General features: G+C 50.8%; 4 protein-coding genes across 4 annotated transcripts; 2 read left to right on the top strand and 2 right to left on the bottom strand.

Annotated features, from left to right (window-relative positions):
• Nucleotides 1–12047: 12047 nt before the first annotated feature.
• On the bottom strand, nt 12048–13523 carry MYCGRDRAFT_103694 (uncharacterized protein; the record flags this gene model as incomplete). The annotated part of the gene is made up of 5 exons (XM_003853766.1): nt 12048–12231; nt 12290–12642; nt 12704–12864; nt 12958–13123; nt 13189–13523. 5 exons carry the CDS (start codon nt 13290–13292, stop codon nt 12200–12202), a joined length of 816 nt encoding a protein of 271 aa, XP_003853814.1.
• A 443-nt stretch (nt 13524–13966) lies between these two features.
• MYCGRDRAFT_11773 (uncharacterized protein) lies at nt 13967–15403 on the top strand (the record flags this gene model as incomplete). The annotated part of the gene is made up of 1 exon (XM_003854400.1): nt 13967–15403. A coding segment is annotated over one exon (1437 nt), but the record flags the coding sequence as incomplete, so codon positions are not given.
• A 447-nt stretch (nt 15404–15850) lies between these two features.
• On the bottom strand, nt 15851–17482 carry MYCGRDRAFT_69770 (uncharacterized protein; the record flags this gene model as incomplete). The annotated part of the gene is made up of 2 exons (XM_003853765.1): nt 15851–17342; nt 17392–17482. 2 exons carry the CDS (start codon nt 17472–17474, stop codon nt 15851–15853), a joined length of 1575 nt encoding a protein of 524 aa, XP_003853813.1.
• A 1050-nt stretch (nt 17483–18532) lies between these two features.
• Nucleotides 18533–19874, top strand: MYCGRDRAFT_91665 (uncharacterized protein; the record flags this gene model as incomplete). Its single annotated transcript, XM_003854401.1, has 3 exons — nt 18533–18554; nt 18720–18898; nt 19191–19874. 3 exons carry the CDS (start codon nt 18533–18535, stop codon nt 19872–19874), a joined length of 885 nt encoding a protein of 294 aa, XP_003854449.1.
• Nucleotides 19875–20153: the final 279 nt, after the last annotated feature.

Genomic DNA, 20153 nt, shown 5'->3' with positions numbered 1-20153 from the left:
TTGCTTACGAGAAGTAGGAGAGCCCTAGAGTCGTCGTCGAATTAGAGAAGCTTATACGCCTTAATGTTGTCGATCTAAGGGCATAAATTAAGAAGTAGCGAGATGCAACTATAGCTCGAGTAAAGGCAAACTATAAGGATATTAAGTACGCGGAGAGGAATACGTTCGGTAGCCGATCGTACTACAACGCTAAGGACAAGCATCCGACCGACTTCTAGAAGCACTAACCTCTACTAGCTAAAGTCGCGCCTAACGATGTAGACGACAGGGAGCGTAAGCTGCTTAGGCAGGGAGATACGGATATCGCAGTACCCTAGGAAGTCCCCGACTTACTTATCGGCAAGGATAGCAAGCGCGTACCTAGACGCGATATGTAGTAGGAGGATAGTACTTAGCGATAGGTTTATAGCCTTTGCTAGACCTAAAATCCGTATTAGGTCTAGGAAACATTTAGTGCGAACAGGACATAAGGAGCGACTGTTTTCTGCACTAGCGCTTGTTTTAAGGTTCTTTTTTCTTTTTGTTGTTTCTTTTGTTTTGTTTCTTTTGTTTTAGCTGCAATGCATACGATAGACATGCGTAGTAGGTACAAAACCCGAGGATAGGGACAGTCTACGTTAGCAACAAGTTAAAAAGGACGACGCTAGTGCTAGATCTAGAGGGTTTTTACGCTTTAAGCGTGCACAATAGTATAGTTTAGGTTCTTACAGTGTCTGGGTCAGACACTACAGGAGGGGGACGGATGTAGTAGGGAATATCGCACTGTTACGTGTGGTCTGTATCTAGCTTCAGCTTCGTATGTAGGTCGGGGGATTATAAAGACATCGACCTCCGGAAGGACCTTGGACACGCATACGAGGCCTAATAGTACAGAGCTCTTAATACTACCTCCTTTGCCCCCCTACCTTTTACTCTAATTGTACAGTTTACCGCCCTTTTTGCCCCCTATGCTACTCCATACGTCCGCACTGCTACTATCCGCGGGAGATCGGAACCTTTGGAAGTTCCCCCCTCACACTGGCCGAAACCTCCGCGATAACATATTGTAGTTCGGCTTAAAAGGAGTCAGCAACGAGTCGCGCAAGTTCTTCAACATTCTCCATCTCGTCGAGCGCTCGTACAACTCTAGGATTACGGCTATGTTTATCTAGTTGCTGCTCGATCGCCGCCTTCTTAGATACCGCGAAGGGCTTAGCCGAATAGAGTCAGTGTAGGAAGCGGTGCGCAACTTGTCCCCGAGGACATATCTTAACTTGTTATATGAGCTTGGCCAGTTGTCGCTAACGTAGGACGCGTAGACTAACGAGGAGGATCCAGCGTTTACGAACTCTTGTCGATTGGTAAAGGAGGCTGAGCATGTCTTGACTATTCGTAAGGCGGTCCGTACGATGGACATTAGCCAGCTTCGTCGCATGGTGGATTACTTAATTCCATGCTTCACTAGTGCGAAGCAGACCAGCTATAGTCGTTCGATAATCTAGCTCCGCTCGCTGCTCGACGATGCCATCGCTAATAAGGAACTTCAGCATAGCGTCCTTGCAACTAGCGTGGTTAATCAGTCCGGAGTGTATAGCAAAGCAGTTGCATCAGACGAGCTGATCGAAGAGCATAACAGGATCCTCTCCGAAGACTTCGTAAGCAAAGGTAACTCGACTTACGATCCTACAGCAACTATAGTAGCCAAGGGATTAAATATAGTAGCAGCTTAACAAGCGCAGACTCTGATAGAAGGCGGGCTTAGAACCGACCAAACCACCTACCATACTAAGAAGAGTACCGCGATCGAGGTAATAGCGTATGCCAATTAAATCCAGACTAAGGGTTTGGCGAGAAGAAATCTAGCATTACCGGACACGGATGTTAAGGCCCGCGGTCTGTCGGATAACATCTTTGCCATTAGTTATAACATGCTTCCAGCGGCGGTTAAGGCTGCTAACGCTGCTAGCAAAGCAAAGTATGAGAAGTAGACTTGCAACATCTCGGACACGGCCATTAAGGGCACGGATAGGATCGATAGTGCGGATGTACGAGAGACTAGGGATAAGATAGAGGACGACGAGAACGATTACTTCCCGACATTCGAGGAGCTCGCCGTGCTTAACGTAGAGGTTGTGGACCTCTCCGGTATGCAGTGATAGTTAGCAAATTAGCATAGCGGAAGAGCCGTAACTTAGTTTAGAGCAGCGTGGTTTGGAGCAGCGTAGTTTAAAGCAGTGTGGACATAGCGGAAAAGCAGTGTAATTGATTGTCTAGTTAGTTGATTTAAAGCAGCGTTTGTCTTAAGATCGTGATATCGCAGTCCTTTAGAATAAAAGTCGTTGTCGCCAATACCTCCCTTTATCGTGTGTGATATTAGCTAATCTATGTGAGGTTTGGTCGGGATTAGACTTCTTGTTATTACACAAATCATATAATAACAAGAATTAAAGTCCCGGTTCTCGCTTGTTATTGTCGTCGCCGTTGCATTGTTGTTAGCAAAACTTAATAATAACAAGGAAGTAAAGTAAGGGTCTAGACAACTTATATCTTCCGTTTGAGGCCGAGTCGGTTTTTCTCTTCTTCAGCAATAACAATAGTATAAGCAGCAGCAGCAGCACTACTACTATATTGTCCGTCGCTCCTCCTGTCTGGCCGTCTCTTTTCTTCTTCTTTTCGATCTTTATTATTACCGCCGCCGCCATGTCTTGTCTAGGCTTCGGTATCTCGCTCCGCTAGTCTAATTCGTCGGTATGTTGTTTGTTTCCTTCGAGTCGCTTAACGCATGTATGCATTGCTAACATGACCTTAGAGCACTATCTGGCCTTCTGCTCCCGGCTTCGCCCCTTATGCGTGTCGTCCGCTGCCGCGCGACTGCATCGTTAAGAAGACTATTACGAAGAAGAAGCTGCCTTCCGCTGCCGCCGCTCTTAACAACCTTCGCGCGCGAGAGCGCACCTTTAACACACCGCGCCGCGCCCTCCTCCTCCCGGCTCAGCAGCAGCAGCACGACGACGACGATGCCGGCATGCCTCTCTTCTTCTCCCCGGCTCCCTCTCCTTCTCTTTCCTCCTCGCCTCTCTCCTTACGCGAGCTCTCTTAGTCGGTGTCGCCAGCGAGCTACCTTCTGTAAGTCCATCGCTAAACGGATCTCCTTCTACATTTGCTAACTAAAATCGATGCAGCCCTCTCTCCGCCGTCGCCGCCGCTACCGCTACTACTACTACTACGACGACTATGGCCGCAGCGCTAACAACAACAACAACAGGAGGAGGAGGAGGACGGACTAGTCGGCCGGTTGGAAGTAGAGCTGCTAAGGTGTACGTGCTAATAATTAATAGTGCGTACTATAGCAGCCACTCTAATGCGGTTGGCCAGGTCCTGTCGGACTAGAACTCGCGCCGGCGCTCGCATGCCGCGCGGATTAAAGAGACTGCGTTTGGAGAAGATCGTTCGGAGAGGTGTGCTCGTTATGTTAGGCGGGACCGTATTGGGGGATATACCCTATGTAGAGTGTACACCGCGGCTGGACGTGCTCGGTTTGATAAAGGGCTTAGTGTTAGCAAGTGTGCTCGCTGCCGCTTTGGCGGTTACGTATACGAGTAGATAGTAGCAGAAAATCTTGTTCGTTAGCGTTAGTTAATTATGTGCCTCCTGTCCTTGCGATGTCCTTTGCTATGTCCTCTGCTATGTCCTCTGCTATATCTATCTACGGCTACTCGTGCTCGGAGCTTTGACATGCGTCCTAGTAGCCTTAGTTAATTCGCAGAGGTCGTGGCGACATAGTTTCCTAGCGATTCGTCGGACAAGTCTACCGTTACTAAGTCTACCTTCTGCGAAACGAGCAAGGTTTACCTTCTGCAAAATGGCTAAGTCTACCTTCTGCAAAACGACTAAGTCTAGCACCTTCACAAGGTCTTCTTTTGAAGTCCAAAACGATAAAGTCCAAAACGATAAAGTCTAGCTCTGCGCTAGAGCAAAAGACTCCCCTGCCCTTCGGAGGTAGGTTGTAGAAACCGCATAAGTAGTTTACTTTCTCGTAACTAGGGACAGTTGGCGCGCAATGTACATGTCCCTTTTACCAATTGCTTAGTTAACAATTTCTCGGGGGTCTAGTACTACGAGTATCGCGCGGCCGGACAAGACTAGAGCCTAAAGAATAAGGGTTTTTAAGCGGAGATAGGCCAGAACAACAGGTAAATGCTAGACTAATAGAAACAGCCTTGGTTACTCCGCAAGGGAGCGAAACGAGCAGGCTAAGTCCTAATTGGACAGCGGTTAAAGGTAAATCTAGCTCCGGTAAAGGAGCGAAAGCAAGTAAATGACTCTAACAGCAGAAGTTTGGTATAACATCCGACAGCGGCACCTATTTACCTACTAAATAAGCGAAGGTTGCCTACCGCCGCAATAAAGCAACGTAGCTATTGTTTAAACTCGTTTGTGCGCAAAAGTTCCTAAAAGCGAGGCCGGATTATTCAGGCTAACACCAAGCCTAATAAACATGGCTATTTACCCGTCCCAAGGTGAATAAGGTATGTCGATACGATGAACGGGCATTCAAGCGTACGCACTACTACTAAGCTATGCCGCCTTTCCGATAGTAAGTCGGTCGACGATTAGATGCCCGCGTTAAGAAACAATGGTATATAAAGGTGCGACTGTGTGGCGTTGGTAGCGGTGCAGCGGTGGTAAAGGCTAGTAAGGTCAAACGGTTAGGTAACTATGCATTTGTTGCAGCTATTTAATAAGCTGATAAGAGACCGACTCTAAGGGCGGCAATCGACTCCTTTGCTGTCGTCCGGTTCAGTCTGGTCGAATTTAGTCTGGTCGAATTCAGTCCTTCGCAAGAACCCTTAGTCCTTCGCAAGAGCCCTCAGTCCTTCGCAAGAGCCCTCAGTCCTTCGCAAGAGCCCTCAGTCCTTCGCAAGAGCCCTCAGTCCTTCGCAAGAGCCCTCAGTCCTTCGCAAGAGCCCTCAGTCCTTCGTAAGAGCCCTCAGTCCTTCGTAAGAGCCCTTAGTCCTTCGCAAGAGCCCTTAGTCCTTCGCAAGAGCCCTTAGTCCTTCGTAAGAGCCCTCAGTCCTTCGCAAGAGCCCTTAGTCCTTCTACCATAACTATCCTGCTACTACAATCGTTCTTCGACAGTATGCGTAACCTTGCAAGCAGTCTAATCCTTCGTATCCGAGTCTACCTATGTATCTATCTGTCTGGTAGCAGTCCTCCTACGGCTACTTTCTTACTATTGCCCAGGATGTCTTATTCCCTTGCTCTTTGTTCCTTACTACTTGTTCGCAGATTCCCCTTCTTCGGGTCGGCAGAAGATCTAAAGTCCAGTGTAAGAACAGAAAGTCCAGGTGTGATAATAGAAAGTCTAGGTGTAATAACAGAAAGTCTAGGTGTGATAACAGAAAGTTCGGTAGCCTTAGATTTAATCTAACAGCTGTGTTTGCCAGATTTCCGCAGTTGGGTTCGTAGAGTCGCAGTTGTAGAGTGTTTGTATCGCAATGTTAAAAGGATAAGGTTAGGTTAGGCAGGCGTGACGTGTCGGCAAGGGCAGGCTTTACACCTTCCGCTGCTGTTTCGAGCCCTACTATCGCGACTCTTAACGACAAGACATAACGCACATACACACACCCTAACACCCAGAAATAAATACATAACATGCGGCTTACCGGACTCTGGCATAGAATCGCCTAAGCGGAGGCTTTAGAATACGACATTAGACGGATAAAGACACCGAAGGAAAGGGACGAAAGAGAACGATTTATGGGTTCATAGCTTAAATAGAATACACACGCTCTTCGTACACAACACACGTATTAAAACAAACTGGACGCCATCTCTGGTCGACCTGTCTTGCTTTTAAGCATACTAAACTCCGACCACGTCGCTTTGCGACCACACCGCTTTGCGACTACACCGCTTTGCGACCCTATCGCTCTCCGATCGTATTACTCTTCGACCACATCGCTTTTGGACTACATCAATTGCCGCGACGAGCACGACGAGGACGTACTAGACTCTCTTCCACCTCCGAGCTAACCAACTTATCCAAGTTACCGAACTCCGCTTCTATAGCCCTCGCTTCCTGGATTCTGCGTAATAGCGTACGCTCTCGACTACTGCCGCTGCGACGGACAGTCTTATTAGCATTACGCGCGCTAGTGGCAGCTGTGCTCACGGATGGAGTTGCGGATGTAGATGCAGACGCGGTTGCCGTTGCGGATGTAGATGTAGATGCGGATGTTGCAGCAAGCCCTGGAGTGACCATGGTCTCACCTTCGATGCGAGGAATCTAAGTCTTACGCTCTGCCTCTTCGCCAAGCGCCTCTAAAGCCAGGCGAGTACTAGCGGTGCTGGACCCACGACCTCCTGATCCTAATCCTGATCCTGTTCCCGTTCCGGCTCCTATCGCCCTTCCCCGACTACGGCTGCCCTTGCGACCGCGGCCGCCTTTTAGTCGACCTCTACGCCTAGGCCTACGTCCACGGCCGCTAGTATCGTCGTAATCTTTATCGCTATTATCTCTAGCCGTGTTAGCCAACAACGCCTAGCGAAGGAGAGTTGCCTCTAGTGCCGAGTTACCCGCGCGCTTGCTTAAACCGGTCTGTCTCTGCTCGACAGTAGTCTCTAGTTGTGTCGACTCGGAGACTGGCTACTCTCGACGCTCTTTATCAGCTGCCTTCTTAGCATCGGCGGCTGCTTTCTTGCGAGCATTCTCTTCTTTGGTCTAGTAGAACTTAACGTATACCTATAGAGCTACCTTTGTAATCTCCTTGGCTAGCAGATTTAGCGGAATTTCCTGTCTGCGCTCGGGACTGCTATCCGTATGCTACTTCACGAAGTCTGGAGCCAGATCCTTAATGTTATTAACAGACAGTTCCTCACCCTTACCCTCCTTACCCTCACCTCGCTCTTCGAGCGAAGTATAGCGGATGCAGGTGTAGAGCTCCTACATATACTCGTCTTCGATAATTAGACTGTACGGTAAAGGAGCTATTAGGTTAGTAAAGTCGTTCGTCGAATTATATAGGAAGGATGTCCGACAGAAATCCGCGAAGATTTGCTTTAACATTAGCATAAAGACCGCCTACTTGCTATTTGCTCGTAGAGCTGTCTTGCGCTTCGGGACGACTAGTAGCTCTCTGCCTTCCTATTCGATCAACTTTAGCAAATCTGGGTTGTGCATGTCGTAGCACAACGCCATTTCGACGGGCTGGGAATCGTACATCTTCAAGTGCTCCTCGTAGTATTTGTTGGACACTATTCGGAAGTATAGCGGCTTTAGGAGGTACCGACTGTTTAGAGCGCGCCGTACAACCTTCGGCATAGCGTCGCGCCACCCGATCTCCTGCTTCGTCCAGTCCTTCTTCTCGCTTATATCCGTGTCGCTATCGCCGTCCAAGTTGTTACCGTTATTGTCGACATTACCGCCTTGTTAGTCTAGATCTCCTTCGACATCCTCGCCTGGGAGGGTTGTGTTGCGCAGACCGCTCGGCCGGATCGTAGCATGCGGCAGAGCTCGTGCCGGCTCTGTGTCATATAGGACACGCTAACCCTCGCGCTGCACTAAGGAATCGTAGTTAGAACCTTCGGGAATACGACGCTGTATGTCGTTAAGCTAGTATAGGTAGAACCAGACGAAGTAACTATAAAGCGCAGCTGCGCGCACACAGCGACCGGCTTTCTAGTAGACATCGTTAAAGTCCTTGCTAATGGGAACCTTCTACAGGATTACCTACTTAATGTCGCCGACATTGCAGCCGTGGGCTAGAGATAGCGTGCTGTTCATAATCCGGACGATTAAGTTGGGCTTCTTATACTTATCGTATCGCTGGCTCTAGTTAAAGGATGGCACGCGAGATGTGTAGAAGGAGACGACATTAAAGACGTCGAGGCGACCACCTCCTCCCTAGCGATACTTGTTAATTCCTTTAGCGTTGTCTTTAGTTAAGTCGACTAGCTAGGTACGTAAGGACGCCGTTATATTCTTAATAGCACTACGACCATCCTCGAAGTTGAGTGTCTTCTCGATATTCTGCAGCGTTGCCGCGTTCGTCACTAGATCGACTGCGTTCTTTAGCTCGAAGTAAAGCATGCCGTAGTTGTTCAGGCCTATCTGGTCCTTCGGAATCGGCTTGGAGATGTAGCTAATGTTAGTGCGGTCGATACTAGCTTGGATAACCTTAGTTATAAACGCTTTGTCGCCGATTTAGCGGAAACTACCTCGACTTAGGATATACTCCCGCGTGTCTGCGGCATACGTAGCTAAGGCACCGAGCTAAACTGTGTCCTAAGGCACTAAGCCACGCTAGATGTACACCTATAAGAACTCCTTCCGGAAGTTCTTGCCCTATTTCTTAATTAGATAGCACTCGTCGAAAGCGAACATGCCAATACTGTCGCCTTTCTCCTTTATAAACTCTTAGAACTCCTTCGTAGCTATCTGTTTAGGGCTAGCTGCAATCAAACCGAACTTCCTACTGCGCAGCTTTCCGTACAGCTAAGGATTAGCCTTCTTAGACTCGGCGGTAATAAGCATGCACTACACGATATCTAATTTAGCGTTAAGCATCGTGCGCTTAATGTCTGCTTTTTGCTCCTCTCCGATCCGGTTAAGAGGGATAACCTAGATGACTATTATGCCTATAAGGAAGTAGTAGGCTTAGTAGAGCAGACTCTTGCTAGCACTCGTGCCGGCTAGCGCGAGCATATCCTTCTTAGCAAAGACGAGGATGTACCTAGATAAAGGTTAGTAAGCACGCATTATAGATTTTAGGGCTAGGATAGCTATATACAATATATCGACCTAGAAGTCTGTTAGCTAGTATCCTTTCTCCGGATAGAGCAAGTCGAGCACGACTTCGAGCGCATCACGGGTAATACGCTTCTAGAATGGTATACTATAGACGCTGTTGCTAGCATCTGTTACTAAGATCTAAATCTGCTCTACGGTTAATTCCTTAATGTCTACGCAGCGATCCTCGAAGTATTTAGTCTACTCGGCTGTAGGTGCGTTCTTTGCTAGCAATACTAGTCTCGCGATTCTCTACTTCGGCGCTAAACGACTAATTACTAGTCGGCCTAGAATCCTTACCGTTAGGGGTAGGATCTCTTTCTCCTTGCCCTTGCCTGCATCTTTCTTCGCCTTCTTGCCGCTAGCGCGTCTAAGGGTATCTGCTTCCTTGCGGTGCTACTTAGCCGACTTCGACGGTCCTAGCTGTACTATGTCGGGTGTTGTATGCGCTTTGTGTGCGCTTGGTTCTTAGGAGTAGATAGTAGGAAGTAGAAGGTAGGAAGTAGAAGGTTGTAGGTGGACGGTAGGAAGTAGATTACAGAAGTAGAAGACCGGTTGCTAGTGAATTAAAGATCGAGAGCCTAAGGAGGCAAAACAGTAGGGCACAAAAGACGTTTGTCGTTTGCTGTAGGTAAATGTAGGAAGTGTCTAGTCTACACTAGGTAGATAGTTTCTATTATTACGCGATTTGTGTGATAATAGAAAGTCACGACCCGCCAAGAAGATAAGCGACCCGGACTAGACTCTTCTATTCGAACTAGCTAGACTCCGCTGCGGCGTATAGGCTGTAGTTGCAACGATTGCCGGGGTAGATGGAATAAGACTGGCTGCCTACATATGTTGCTGTTGCAAATATTAACACCGACCTAGAGATTCTACTATGTAATGTACGACCAATTCTAAGGTTAACACGAGACTATTATCGTCTCGTTGTAGCGACATTAACACAGCAATATAGCAGCACCGGAAGCGAGTTACATGGAACGCAATGTTTAGCACGACGACAAGGATAGCTATAGCGAAGGTTAATACAACAACGAGCGACAGACTATAGATGCTAATAAAGGCGGGCTAGAGGATGTGATTGTTAAGCGTAGATAGAATGTTAAACACGCTTTAACAAACAATCTCGATGCTATCGACAGCCTGGAGCCGCCGCCGCCGCAGGAGAAGAAGAGGAAGAAGAAGAAGAAGAAGCGGCTCGGATGTAGATGGAACAATTGTAACCGGCTTGATCGATTTATCCTCGCCCCGGACCGACTAGAAGGCTGGCAACGTCCTATTAAAGCGATTTGCGACTTTCTGTTATTACCTAAATCGTGTGATAACAGAAAGTCTTCGATTACGACGCTAGGATATAAAGAAGTTCGATGCGTACGACTACCACGGGCACGCTAACTACCACAGGCAGCCCGCGCACGCTAACTATTACGAAGAAGCATTCCGCTAGGCAGCCCTGAACTGGGACTATGCTACCAGCTCTTAGCCTCCTTCCTCACCACCGCCGTACATCTCGGCCACTAGTTCTTAGCCTCCTTCCTTAACGGCCGCCGCACATCTCGGCCACTAGTTCTCAGCCTCCTTCCTTAACGGCCGCCGCACATCTCGGCTACTAGTTCTCAGCCTCTTTCCTTAACGGCCGCATCATTTAACGCTAATACCCTCGCGGGAAGAAGCCTACCAAGAGGGTCGCTATAGTAGTGGACCTTTGCGACTCGGATTAAGAGCAGATCTGGACTTTTTTAACGACGACGACGACGACTACGACGACGAGGAGGAGGAAAAGGAGAAGGAGAAGGAGGAGAAGGAGGAGAAGGCCGCTGCAGTAGTAGACCTTTGCGACTCGGACTAAGAGCGAATCTGGACTTAGAAGGTTACCCTTACCGGCCTACAAACGCCCTGCCCTAGCATTTCTAGTAACATCCCGGCTTTGCGATTGGTGACTTTCTGTTATTACTAGATTCGTATGATAATAGAAAGTCTTCGGTCGAGTCGCTAGGATAGTTAGTTATCGACTTAGATTTTTTTAGTAGAAGGATTTGGTGCATCGATCGAGGGCTAGATTAACCACTTCCTAACGCCGCATAGACAAGCATGCAATTAGAGTAGATAGAGCGTCTTCTGGCGAGACTCCTCGTGCAATTAGTTTATAGGATAGTAGTGTAGTGTTAGCATAATAAATAGCGACTTTTAGTAGCTATCTAGTACTAGATAGATATCCTTTTTGACACAGCAGTTCCTAATTTACTAAGCCTGCAATTGTGCACGTATAAAAATAAAATCTATCGCGTTGAAATCGCCGTAAAAAACTGTACAGCTAAGGATAGGTTGCACATTAGTGCGAGTGTTAGGTGTTAGGTAGTATTTGCATATATGGCTATCTAGTAACACGGATATGTCCCTTTTGTACAAATATTCCTTAGGCGCTCCGCTGTAGAGTCCAGGCAGCCTATATATAGAGAAGGAAGGTAGTAGTGGTGGAAGGAAGGTGGTATACGGATCCGGTAATTTCAAATAACGTGACGTGGCTGGATTCGGAAGTGGAGCGCACTGAGAAGGAGGCAGACCGGCTGGACGGTTTCCACTTCCGAATACCGAATGCATCTCCACCGTCCTCAAGACCTCTCCCACAACACTTCCGAGACAAGATCAAGCAAACCGAAGTCCCACGCTCAACATACCGCACTGGCACAAGATGTCCTGCAAGCACTCCACTACGATGATCGCTTCGACCTCTCCTCCCTCCAAGCCATCGTGAGCCACAATGGCAGCGAGACAACAATCCCTCTAAGCGAGTGGACCTTCGACCAAGACTCCCCCGGCTATGCCAATCCCTCAACCCTCCTCTGCATCGAGCGCATCCACGACGGCGTACACATCTGGAACCCCAGCATCAATCTCTCCCAGCTCTCCGACTACACCTCTCTACCCACGTACTACGGCGTCGCAACCCTTCTCACTTCCGACTCAGACCTCCTCTCCGCCTCCGGGATGCCCTCAACCGATGATGGGGCGGGGATACAGAGAGCGGAGTTCGAACGACTCGATGCTGGAGGGGACGTGGTGGAGGTGCTGAGAGGGGTTGTGTATCCAGGACGGAGCAGGGGTGGAACAGAGGAGGGACTGGGGCAACATGGGATCAAACTGAATTTGAGCGAGAGGGCGGCGAGTAATCGGAGGTTGGTGGCAGGGACGGCGTTGGAGGGGAAGGGATGGGAAGAGGTGACGGAGTATGTTAGGTGGGAGAGGGGGAGGGCGTTGTTTTGAGAAGGACTTTGAGAGTGGTGTATATTTATCGTCTTGCAAATCGCACCGACGTCTGCTGCTTCAAATATCATTCCTGGGATCTGGATGGCCCCCTGCTCTGTAGCATTCTCTCCCGCTCGGCGAACGCTGGAGATCTATCTGTACGTCACGCACGCTCTATCTCTATTTGGCGATCTCAATCCCTCCAGTAGCGCCTACACAATAGTCAGCTCTCTCTCTCCAAAACTCCTCACCAAACCACCACGAACTTACCAAGCATCTTCTTAATATCCCCATAAATCGCAAACTGCCCCGCCGTCAACCCACCAACCATGAACAGCCTCGTCGGAAGTCCAGCAAACGATCCACGGAACCCCAACTCGCCCGCGATCTTCACCAGTCTCGAAACGGTACCCTCACCGGGTAGACCCTTGGTCTTGTTGATCTTGGACAGCATAGTGTCGGCTGGCTGGGATACAATAGCCGCCGCGAATCCCGCGAGGAGACCGCAGCCGAGGTTGATGCCGGTCTGAGCGGAGTCGGAGAGGGTGGACTTGTCGAGGCGAGCGAAGGCGAGTTCGGAGATTTTTTCAAAGGCGGCGAATTTGGTTACTGTGTAGGGGACTCTGTGCGGGAGGAGAAGGTTCAGCCGAGTCTTTCCTTCTGATACCTCACAATGTAACTCACTGCTTGAAGAGAATCGGTCCAAAGCCACTGTAGAACCCACCAAGGCCTTCCGTCTTGAGAATCTTGGTGAACCCAGTCACGAGGCCTGAAGCGAACGTCTTGTCCGACACGAGTCGAATACGCGTCGCTTCGAGCGGGCAGAGAGCGACTGAGGCGAAGAACTCCGCGCTGGCCGCCGACACGGAGTAGACGGCGAGACGATTTTGACGAGCGGACTCCAGTCCGACGACCTCCACGGACTTCTTCTTGAAGAACTCGTACCCGCCGAATTTGAAGGCTCCCTGGATGAAATAGCCGGAAAAGGTCGCGCCGGCACCGGTCAAGAGTGCGGCGGCGCCTTCATTCTGGATGACTTGGCGAAACCCGCCGATCATGCCGCGGTTGTAGGTGAGAGGGTCGATTTGCATGCGCGTCTTGACGCTAGGAGTATGGAGCTCTTGTTGTCAGAGATCTTATTTCCCGGCATGGAGACTCTTCTTACTCACACATCTACGGGCGTGAATGCGCCATGGGTCACGGAGCAGCCGAGAGCACCGGCGAGGGCAAAGCGAGAGTACAGGTTGATACCCTCGGGAGGTGAGGAGGCCATGTCGACGGAAACAGTGGAAATGGAGAGGCAGGTAGAAGGTGTTGTCCGGAGTGTGGTGCAAATGCCATGACAACTTTTCGTCTTGCATCCTTCGAGTCGCTCGGGCGACGCCGGCGAGACGCTCCGTGCAGATCGGTCGTGTCAGGTTGATCAGCTCATGTCCACAGTCAACTCGCAATCAAGTCTCTGATGATTCGCGACTCATATGTCAGTGGGAGTGACCTCAATGGCACGCGCTCGGAGCGACAGTTGGACTGCACTGTCCTGTTGTACGACCGTGGCCATTGGTGAGGTGAGGTCGAGAGTCTAATCAAGTTTTCATGGGCCGCTCTCAAAGGTTTGATGAGCAGGTGGGGGCGCTTTGATATGTCATCATCAGCCACCACAGCCCAGGGCAGATTGCCGCGAAGGTCTCGAGCTCGTACCTTGACCAAGGATCCCACCACGCGGCCATCCCTTTGACTTTGCCTTTGTGTCATATATCAACATGCCTCGATACCCTGATGGCAGATTTTATTCAGTCTGTGCGGAGTCCCAGTGCCGAGGCTCTAATCTACGAAGACGAAGCCGAAAAGGCTCTGGACAATTACTACGATGAAGTAGAAACCGACCGCATTGCTGGAGATCAGCATCAGCCTGGCACTGAGATACGACCAGCCAATGGTGAAGGCATTTCGCATGTTCTCCCTTCCCCGGTCAAGTCGATCACTCGAGACCAGTCTGAGTTCACGTATCGAGATCTTCGTCTCATGGGACAGTCGGCCACCAACTCTCCTTTAAGAGTCATCGCTTTGATCGACTTTGACGCCTTCTATGCACAATGCGAGACCGTCCGCCTCGAACTACCTGCAGACAAGCCACTGGCAGTCCAACAATGGCGGGCCATTATAGCTCTCAACTATCCGGCCAGGGACCATGGTCTCAAGCGTGGCATGCCAGTCGACGAAGTCAAGCGTCTCTGTCCGAGCATTCACCTGCAACATGTTGCGACTTGGCGAGAGGGCGAAGCGAGCTGGGCGTATCGGTCTGATCAAGACAAGCACATGTCCAATGATAAAGCTGCGCTGGAACCATATCGAATCGAGTCGAGGAAAGCGTTCGCTTTGATCGAGAGCTGTCTGCCTGTCACTTCGACCGTTCTGCTGGAGAAAGCGAGTATCGATGAGATGTACCTGGATCTATCCACGTACGTTCACGACGTGCTTCTGGATCGTTATCCCGAACTTCTCATCTCATCACGGGATACGGAAGGCCAATACCTCCCACTGCCTCCAGCTACCAGTCTCGACTGGCAAGAAGACAACATTCTCGGCGATCAGGCGCAGAGCCTTGACTGGGACGCCGTTGCCATGAATATTGGTGCTGGCGTCATCCGCGAGCTGAGGCACACGGTACACAGCAAGCTCCACTACACAGCTTCGGCAGGCATTGCTTCGAACAAGATGTTGGCGAAGCTCGGCGCCGGCTGTAAGAAGCCGAACAACCAGACTATACTCCGTACGCGCGATGTGCCCGAGTTTCTATCGTCTCTGAAGTACAAGAAGATTCGTGGCCTTGGTGGACAGCTTGGTACGGCCGTAGAGGAAGCTTTCAATGTGACCACGGTCGCCGATCTCCTCCCCGTCTCTCTGAAGCAAATGCAGACACTTCTCGGCGCCGACGAGGGAACATGGATCTACAACGTCATCCGCGGTCGAGAACACAGCGAAGTCAGCACCCGAAAACTACCCCAGAGCATGCTGTCGCAGAAGACATTCACGCCAGCCATTGCCAACATAGAGAAAGCTTCACATTGGCTCCGAATGTTCGCAGCAGAGCTCTACGATCGAGTGGTGGCGCTGGATACTCCTACTCTCCGTCGTCGACCTCGGACGCTGGCTGTGAACCACCATATCAATGGTCGTTTCGGCCCAACTCGCAGCAGGCAAGCCACCATATCCACTGGCAGCACGATGTCTGCAGACTTGATCTATGAGCTTGCCAGCAGCAAACTTCGTGAGATCTCTGCCGAGGCCGTCTCATGGCCATGTGCTGCGCTTGGTGTTGTGTTGTCGAATTTTGTGGAGCTCGATACGCAGAGTCTTTCGATTACGACGTTCTTCAAGCCTGGAGTGCAAGCACACTGTGAGGACTCGATGGACTCGCAAGCGATTACGAACAAGAGACGGGCCTCGTTGAGCCTGATGAGCCCATCAAAGGCGACTAGGAGGGCATCATTGACTGCGCATCAGGAACGACCATCAACCGACTGTGTAGCTGCAGAGTCCTCGATTGCAACTTGCGATGCTCATTATCAGTGCCCGACTTGCAATGCCCATATCGCGGAATTGGACGTTCTGGAGCACCTTGATTGGCATGTCGCTATGGACCTGCAAGGCGAAGGATGATAAGCCATCACGATGGAAATGGTAATGACACTTATTGAGTCAAACCTGGAGCTCGTGCCCCAAGGTCGAGACGATGAGGTTGTATTCCATCTGCAACTATTGCATTCATGCCGATCTGAGAACATGCATGCGTGCGTCGACAGATGCCCTCACGGCCAGCTCGCAAGGTGCTCAAGCCTTCACTACTCGATCAAACCAGATCAGGCCCTCGATGTCCGGCTCCAACTTCAAGCCCATCTTGACCACCAGCCCATTCTCAATCACAAATCTCGCCTCCCAGAATTCTTGGTTTGCGCTCTCGAAAGGTCGGACGAGATTCACAAGGAAAAGTGTCCCATCGCTGAGATGCTCAAATTTCAACCAGAACCCGTTGCAAGACCGATCGCTCATATCAACGAAGAGCTTTCCCTCCTTGACTTCCATTGTCACCCCCCGATACCCAGAGTTCCAGTATTCTCCTGTGTACTTGTCCAGCGACCCCTTGAATGGCTGAGGTTCCTTCAAATCTGAGCAGACCTTCTCGAGGACGTCTTCCCTCTCGTGTGCCGACTTTTTCGCCATTTCATTGTACCCCTTCCACCTGATGGCGTTCCAATCTGGTCGTTCATCCTTTGGAATCTGGAGCAACTCGTCAATGAGCTCCTTCATTACCACCTCACCAACACTCGACGCTTCTTCCGTGTTACCAAAAAGTGCACCTCCGAGTCCGTGTTCCGGCAAGAAGAAGTGCACGCTGGAGAATCCGCCGATGCAGCCGTCATGTCGCACAATTTTCAGTCCGCGGTAGAAGTACGTTTCCCACGCCAAGGCGTACATTTGGAAAGAGGTATGTGGTTCCAGGTCGCCTGCGTCGGCATCGCCATTGCAGATGGTTCGTGGTGTGGTGAGGCCTTTCACGAGCTTGGGCGACAGCGGAGCGGATTGGGATATGAAAGCCTGCAGCCACTTGCAGTAATCGGTCGGCGTGGTGACGATGCAGCCCGCGCCTGCGGCCTCGGGAGTGTTGTCGTACGGGATAGTGCAATGGTGCTCTTTCTCTGCAAACCATTCGTAGCCAACCGCGAGCTCATGGCCCTGACTGGATCGTTGCGCGACTTCAGGATACAAGAAAGTGGACTTCATACCCAAAGAGTCGAAAATCTTCTCTTGCAAGAAGTCCGCAAAGTGCATCCCGCTGAGGACCTCCACCAAATGAGCAGCAACAGTAAACATGATATTACAGTACTGGTACTTGGCTCTAAGACCCGCATTCAGCTCCAGATTTCTCAGATTCCGCGTCACAGACTTGGGCGTGTCGGGCGTTGAAGCGGTCTGGCCGAGATACGATCCATCGTGAGTCGGAAGACCAGTGCGGTGGCTTAGGATGTCTTCGACGGTGATGTTGCGGGTGCAGTCGTCTTGCGACATGACGAAGTCGTCTGGGAGGAGCTTGGAGATTGGCGTGTCCCATTGGACGTGAGGGTAGTTTTCGTCATCGTCGACGAAGAGGCCGACGGAGGCGGCGGTGAGAGATTTGGAACAGGAGGCTATGTCGAAGAGGGTGGAGGGTGTGCATGGGGCGGAAGAGTCGAGGTTTGGTTTGCCGAAGGCTCGCGATGTTGTGGTTCCATTGTGGACGAGGGAGATGGAAAGGGCGGGAATGTGCCATTCATCGATGAGTTTGCTGTTCAATTGTTAGACCTGGGCTCTCGGGAGGGGAATGGTGTACGTGCTTGATGCGAGTGTTGTACTCTGCGGACTCGAAAAGATCTACTGCGGCTTGGGGATTGCTTTTGCCTGCCATTCTGGAGCTCATCGTTGATCCGGCTACTGTTGTTTATTCTGTCTGGAAACTATCTATGAGCAGGCTTCAGAGCCTTTTTGAGTCGCCGTACCAGCGAAGGATCCGGCTGACGAATGAGCCATATCTATGAGTGGCTTCGGCTCATGCATCATACGCCATGTATCGACTCACAATGAGACAAGCAATGGGTGGAGGCCAAGGTTCAAGTCGGTCCCACGATGTGAGGCCATTCAAACATTCCAAGGTATGCCTGAGGCTACAAGAGCTAAGTCATGCTTCGCTTAGTCACGGCTCCGTCGTGCCCGAGGTGGGTGTCTCCGTCTGTCTTCCATTCCACTCGTGCGTCTTCTTCCTTCCATTCCTTCGCACCATGCAGACGAGTAGCTGGGCATGTATGCGATATATTGTCTCTTGGCGATTCACGTCCAGAAGGCTGGATGCCGTGAGGCGCTGGCCATCTTTCGGAGGAGTATACGGATCCGGAGACCTACTCTTACAACTTGAATTGTTATTCACAATCTTCATCACTTTTCGGAGACAATCCTGCATGCCGCAGTAGCATTGCCTATCCGCTCTGCTGAACTTTTTTCACGAAATCTTTGTAGCAAGGACGATACCTGATCATCTCGCCAGTGCAACCGTGGCGAAGGCTGAGAGCTCTGGTCAACCAATGCAAGAAGCACTCTATGCTCAGAACATGCAAACCTGGCGACTGCGACGCCCATGTTTACTCTGGAACACAATGGATGACTTTCGCAGCAGCAGAGCACTCCACGAGTCCAGCGATAGGCAGCATGATGTGCCAATCGTGTGGTGCTCATAACTTCTGCAACAAATCGGAGAAGAGTCTATGGCTAGCCACGAGCACCAGTCCAATCAGACTCTCCAGAGCACCATTGAGAGCACGAGTAGGAGCGATTCGCTCGGATGTATCCAATGACTCAATGGAACACGGCGCACGGGCTGCGCGCATAGAACTACAAGCCTGACCTTGCAAGTTGCTACATTCAGCACACCACCTTACATCCCGAACATCTGCCGGAGCGTGCACGCTGTAGGTTTGGACCTACATGGTCTTCGCATTTCCGCCTGGTATGCCGAGATGCGCTACGTGAAGTCTGATAATAGAGCACACCGCCAGCCGGTGACAGGCATACAAAGTGCTTGAATGTCAACGGATTCGACTCCGGACTTTCCACTGCACAACACGGTCGTTCAAAGCGCTCTACTCAACACCTCATCGAATAATTGCCATAGACGCCCGATCGCAAAATGTGGACTACGCCGCTCTTACTCGTGTACGTATTCTGGCATCTGGAACGTTCTGTGGAATCTCAGCTGACTTCCGAGGCGTTGCTACAGCGGTCTCAGCGACGGCGAAGATGTCTGGCTGGTACTCCGTGATTCCCAAGACGCTGTTTCCTTGGCCAGTAAAGGTATGCACGACGCTCGCCTCCGATTTCGCGGGATGCACAAGCCAAACCTCCGGTGCGCCAATTATGGTGACCAGGAGAGATCCATCGGGTCGTACTGCGAGGTTCTCCGCAAAGTGGCCATCGGGAAATTGGTACACGGTCTTGAAAGCACTGTCTGGCAGGCTCCGAGCCTGAGCAAATTGGTCAGTGGGACGTACAGTTGCAATGGCTTCGGGAACGTACGGCCAGTCCTTCGCTACTCTCTTTTCCGGTATTGACCTTGAAGGGGCTGGCGCAACATGCTGAGGCACAGGTTGGAGAATACAGCGTCAGTGAAGTCAGTGGAAAAGAAGGGAGCTGGTCGATCTGGAGCCTGGACTTTTCCGGTGGCTCCGTGAAAGCAAGCAAGATCACTGCCATTCCTGCCGCAAGTTTTCTCAACGGTCTGACTTCCTTGTCGTCCAAGGGGATTGTCCTGGCCGCCGATTCCGCTCAAGGAGTCGTTTACCGCATCGACACCGTGACCGGGAAATCGAGCGTTGCGATCGACAGTGCCGCGCTGAAGCCGAATGCAAGCGCCACGTACCATCTGGGCGTCAATGGCATCCACGTCCACGGGCCGTACTTGTACTTTGACAATGCAGGACAGTCTCCCCTCCTGGGCCGCTTCACCCTGAGCGCCGACGGCACATCGTCCGAGTCGGCGGAGGTCATCGTCGAGGATCCCACTTTCCCCGTCAACGACAAATATTACGGCTTTGACGATTTCACCTTTGACGGCAGCGGAAATGTGTGGCTGGCGACCAATCCCAGCAAGCAAATTGTGAGGATCTCGCCTGAAGGCGTTGCCACCGTCGAGGCAGGCAGCTTGGACGATACTACGTTGCAAGGATGCACGTCTCTGCAATTTGGCCGCACTGCGAGCGATCGAAATGTGCTGTATGTGAATGTTAACGGAGCTGGAGGCAAGCTGGTGGCGGTCAATACATCGGAGTAGTTGGAGAGCAGGTGGTGCCTTCATCTGGAGAACAACGAACGCCGCGGAACATGCTCCGGATGCAGCAGCGAAGTCAAATGGTATCCTGGCTGGAGCTATCGTAGCAGGCTTCGGAGCGGTGACGCTTGAGCGAAAGAAGAAGTAGTCCAGATCGAGAGGATGAGGTCGAAGATCAAAGCATTGGCGCCGGGAAGAAGCTCGGCAAAGACATACATTGCTATAAACTGCCCGACTGTCACTAATCAGATTTTTACTGATGGCTGGTCAAACGTACAGTAG

The sequence above is a fragment of the Zymoseptoria tritici genome, chromosome 3 (assembly GCF_000219625.1).
Source record: "Zymoseptoria tritici IPO323 chromosome 3, whole genome shotgun sequence".
NCBI classification, from domain to species: Eukaryota; Fungi; Ascomycota; class Dothideomycetes; order Mycosphaerellales; family Mycosphaerellaceae; genus Zymoseptoria; species Zymoseptoria tritici.
This window is presented reverse-complemented; position numbering and strand designations above follow the sequence as displayed.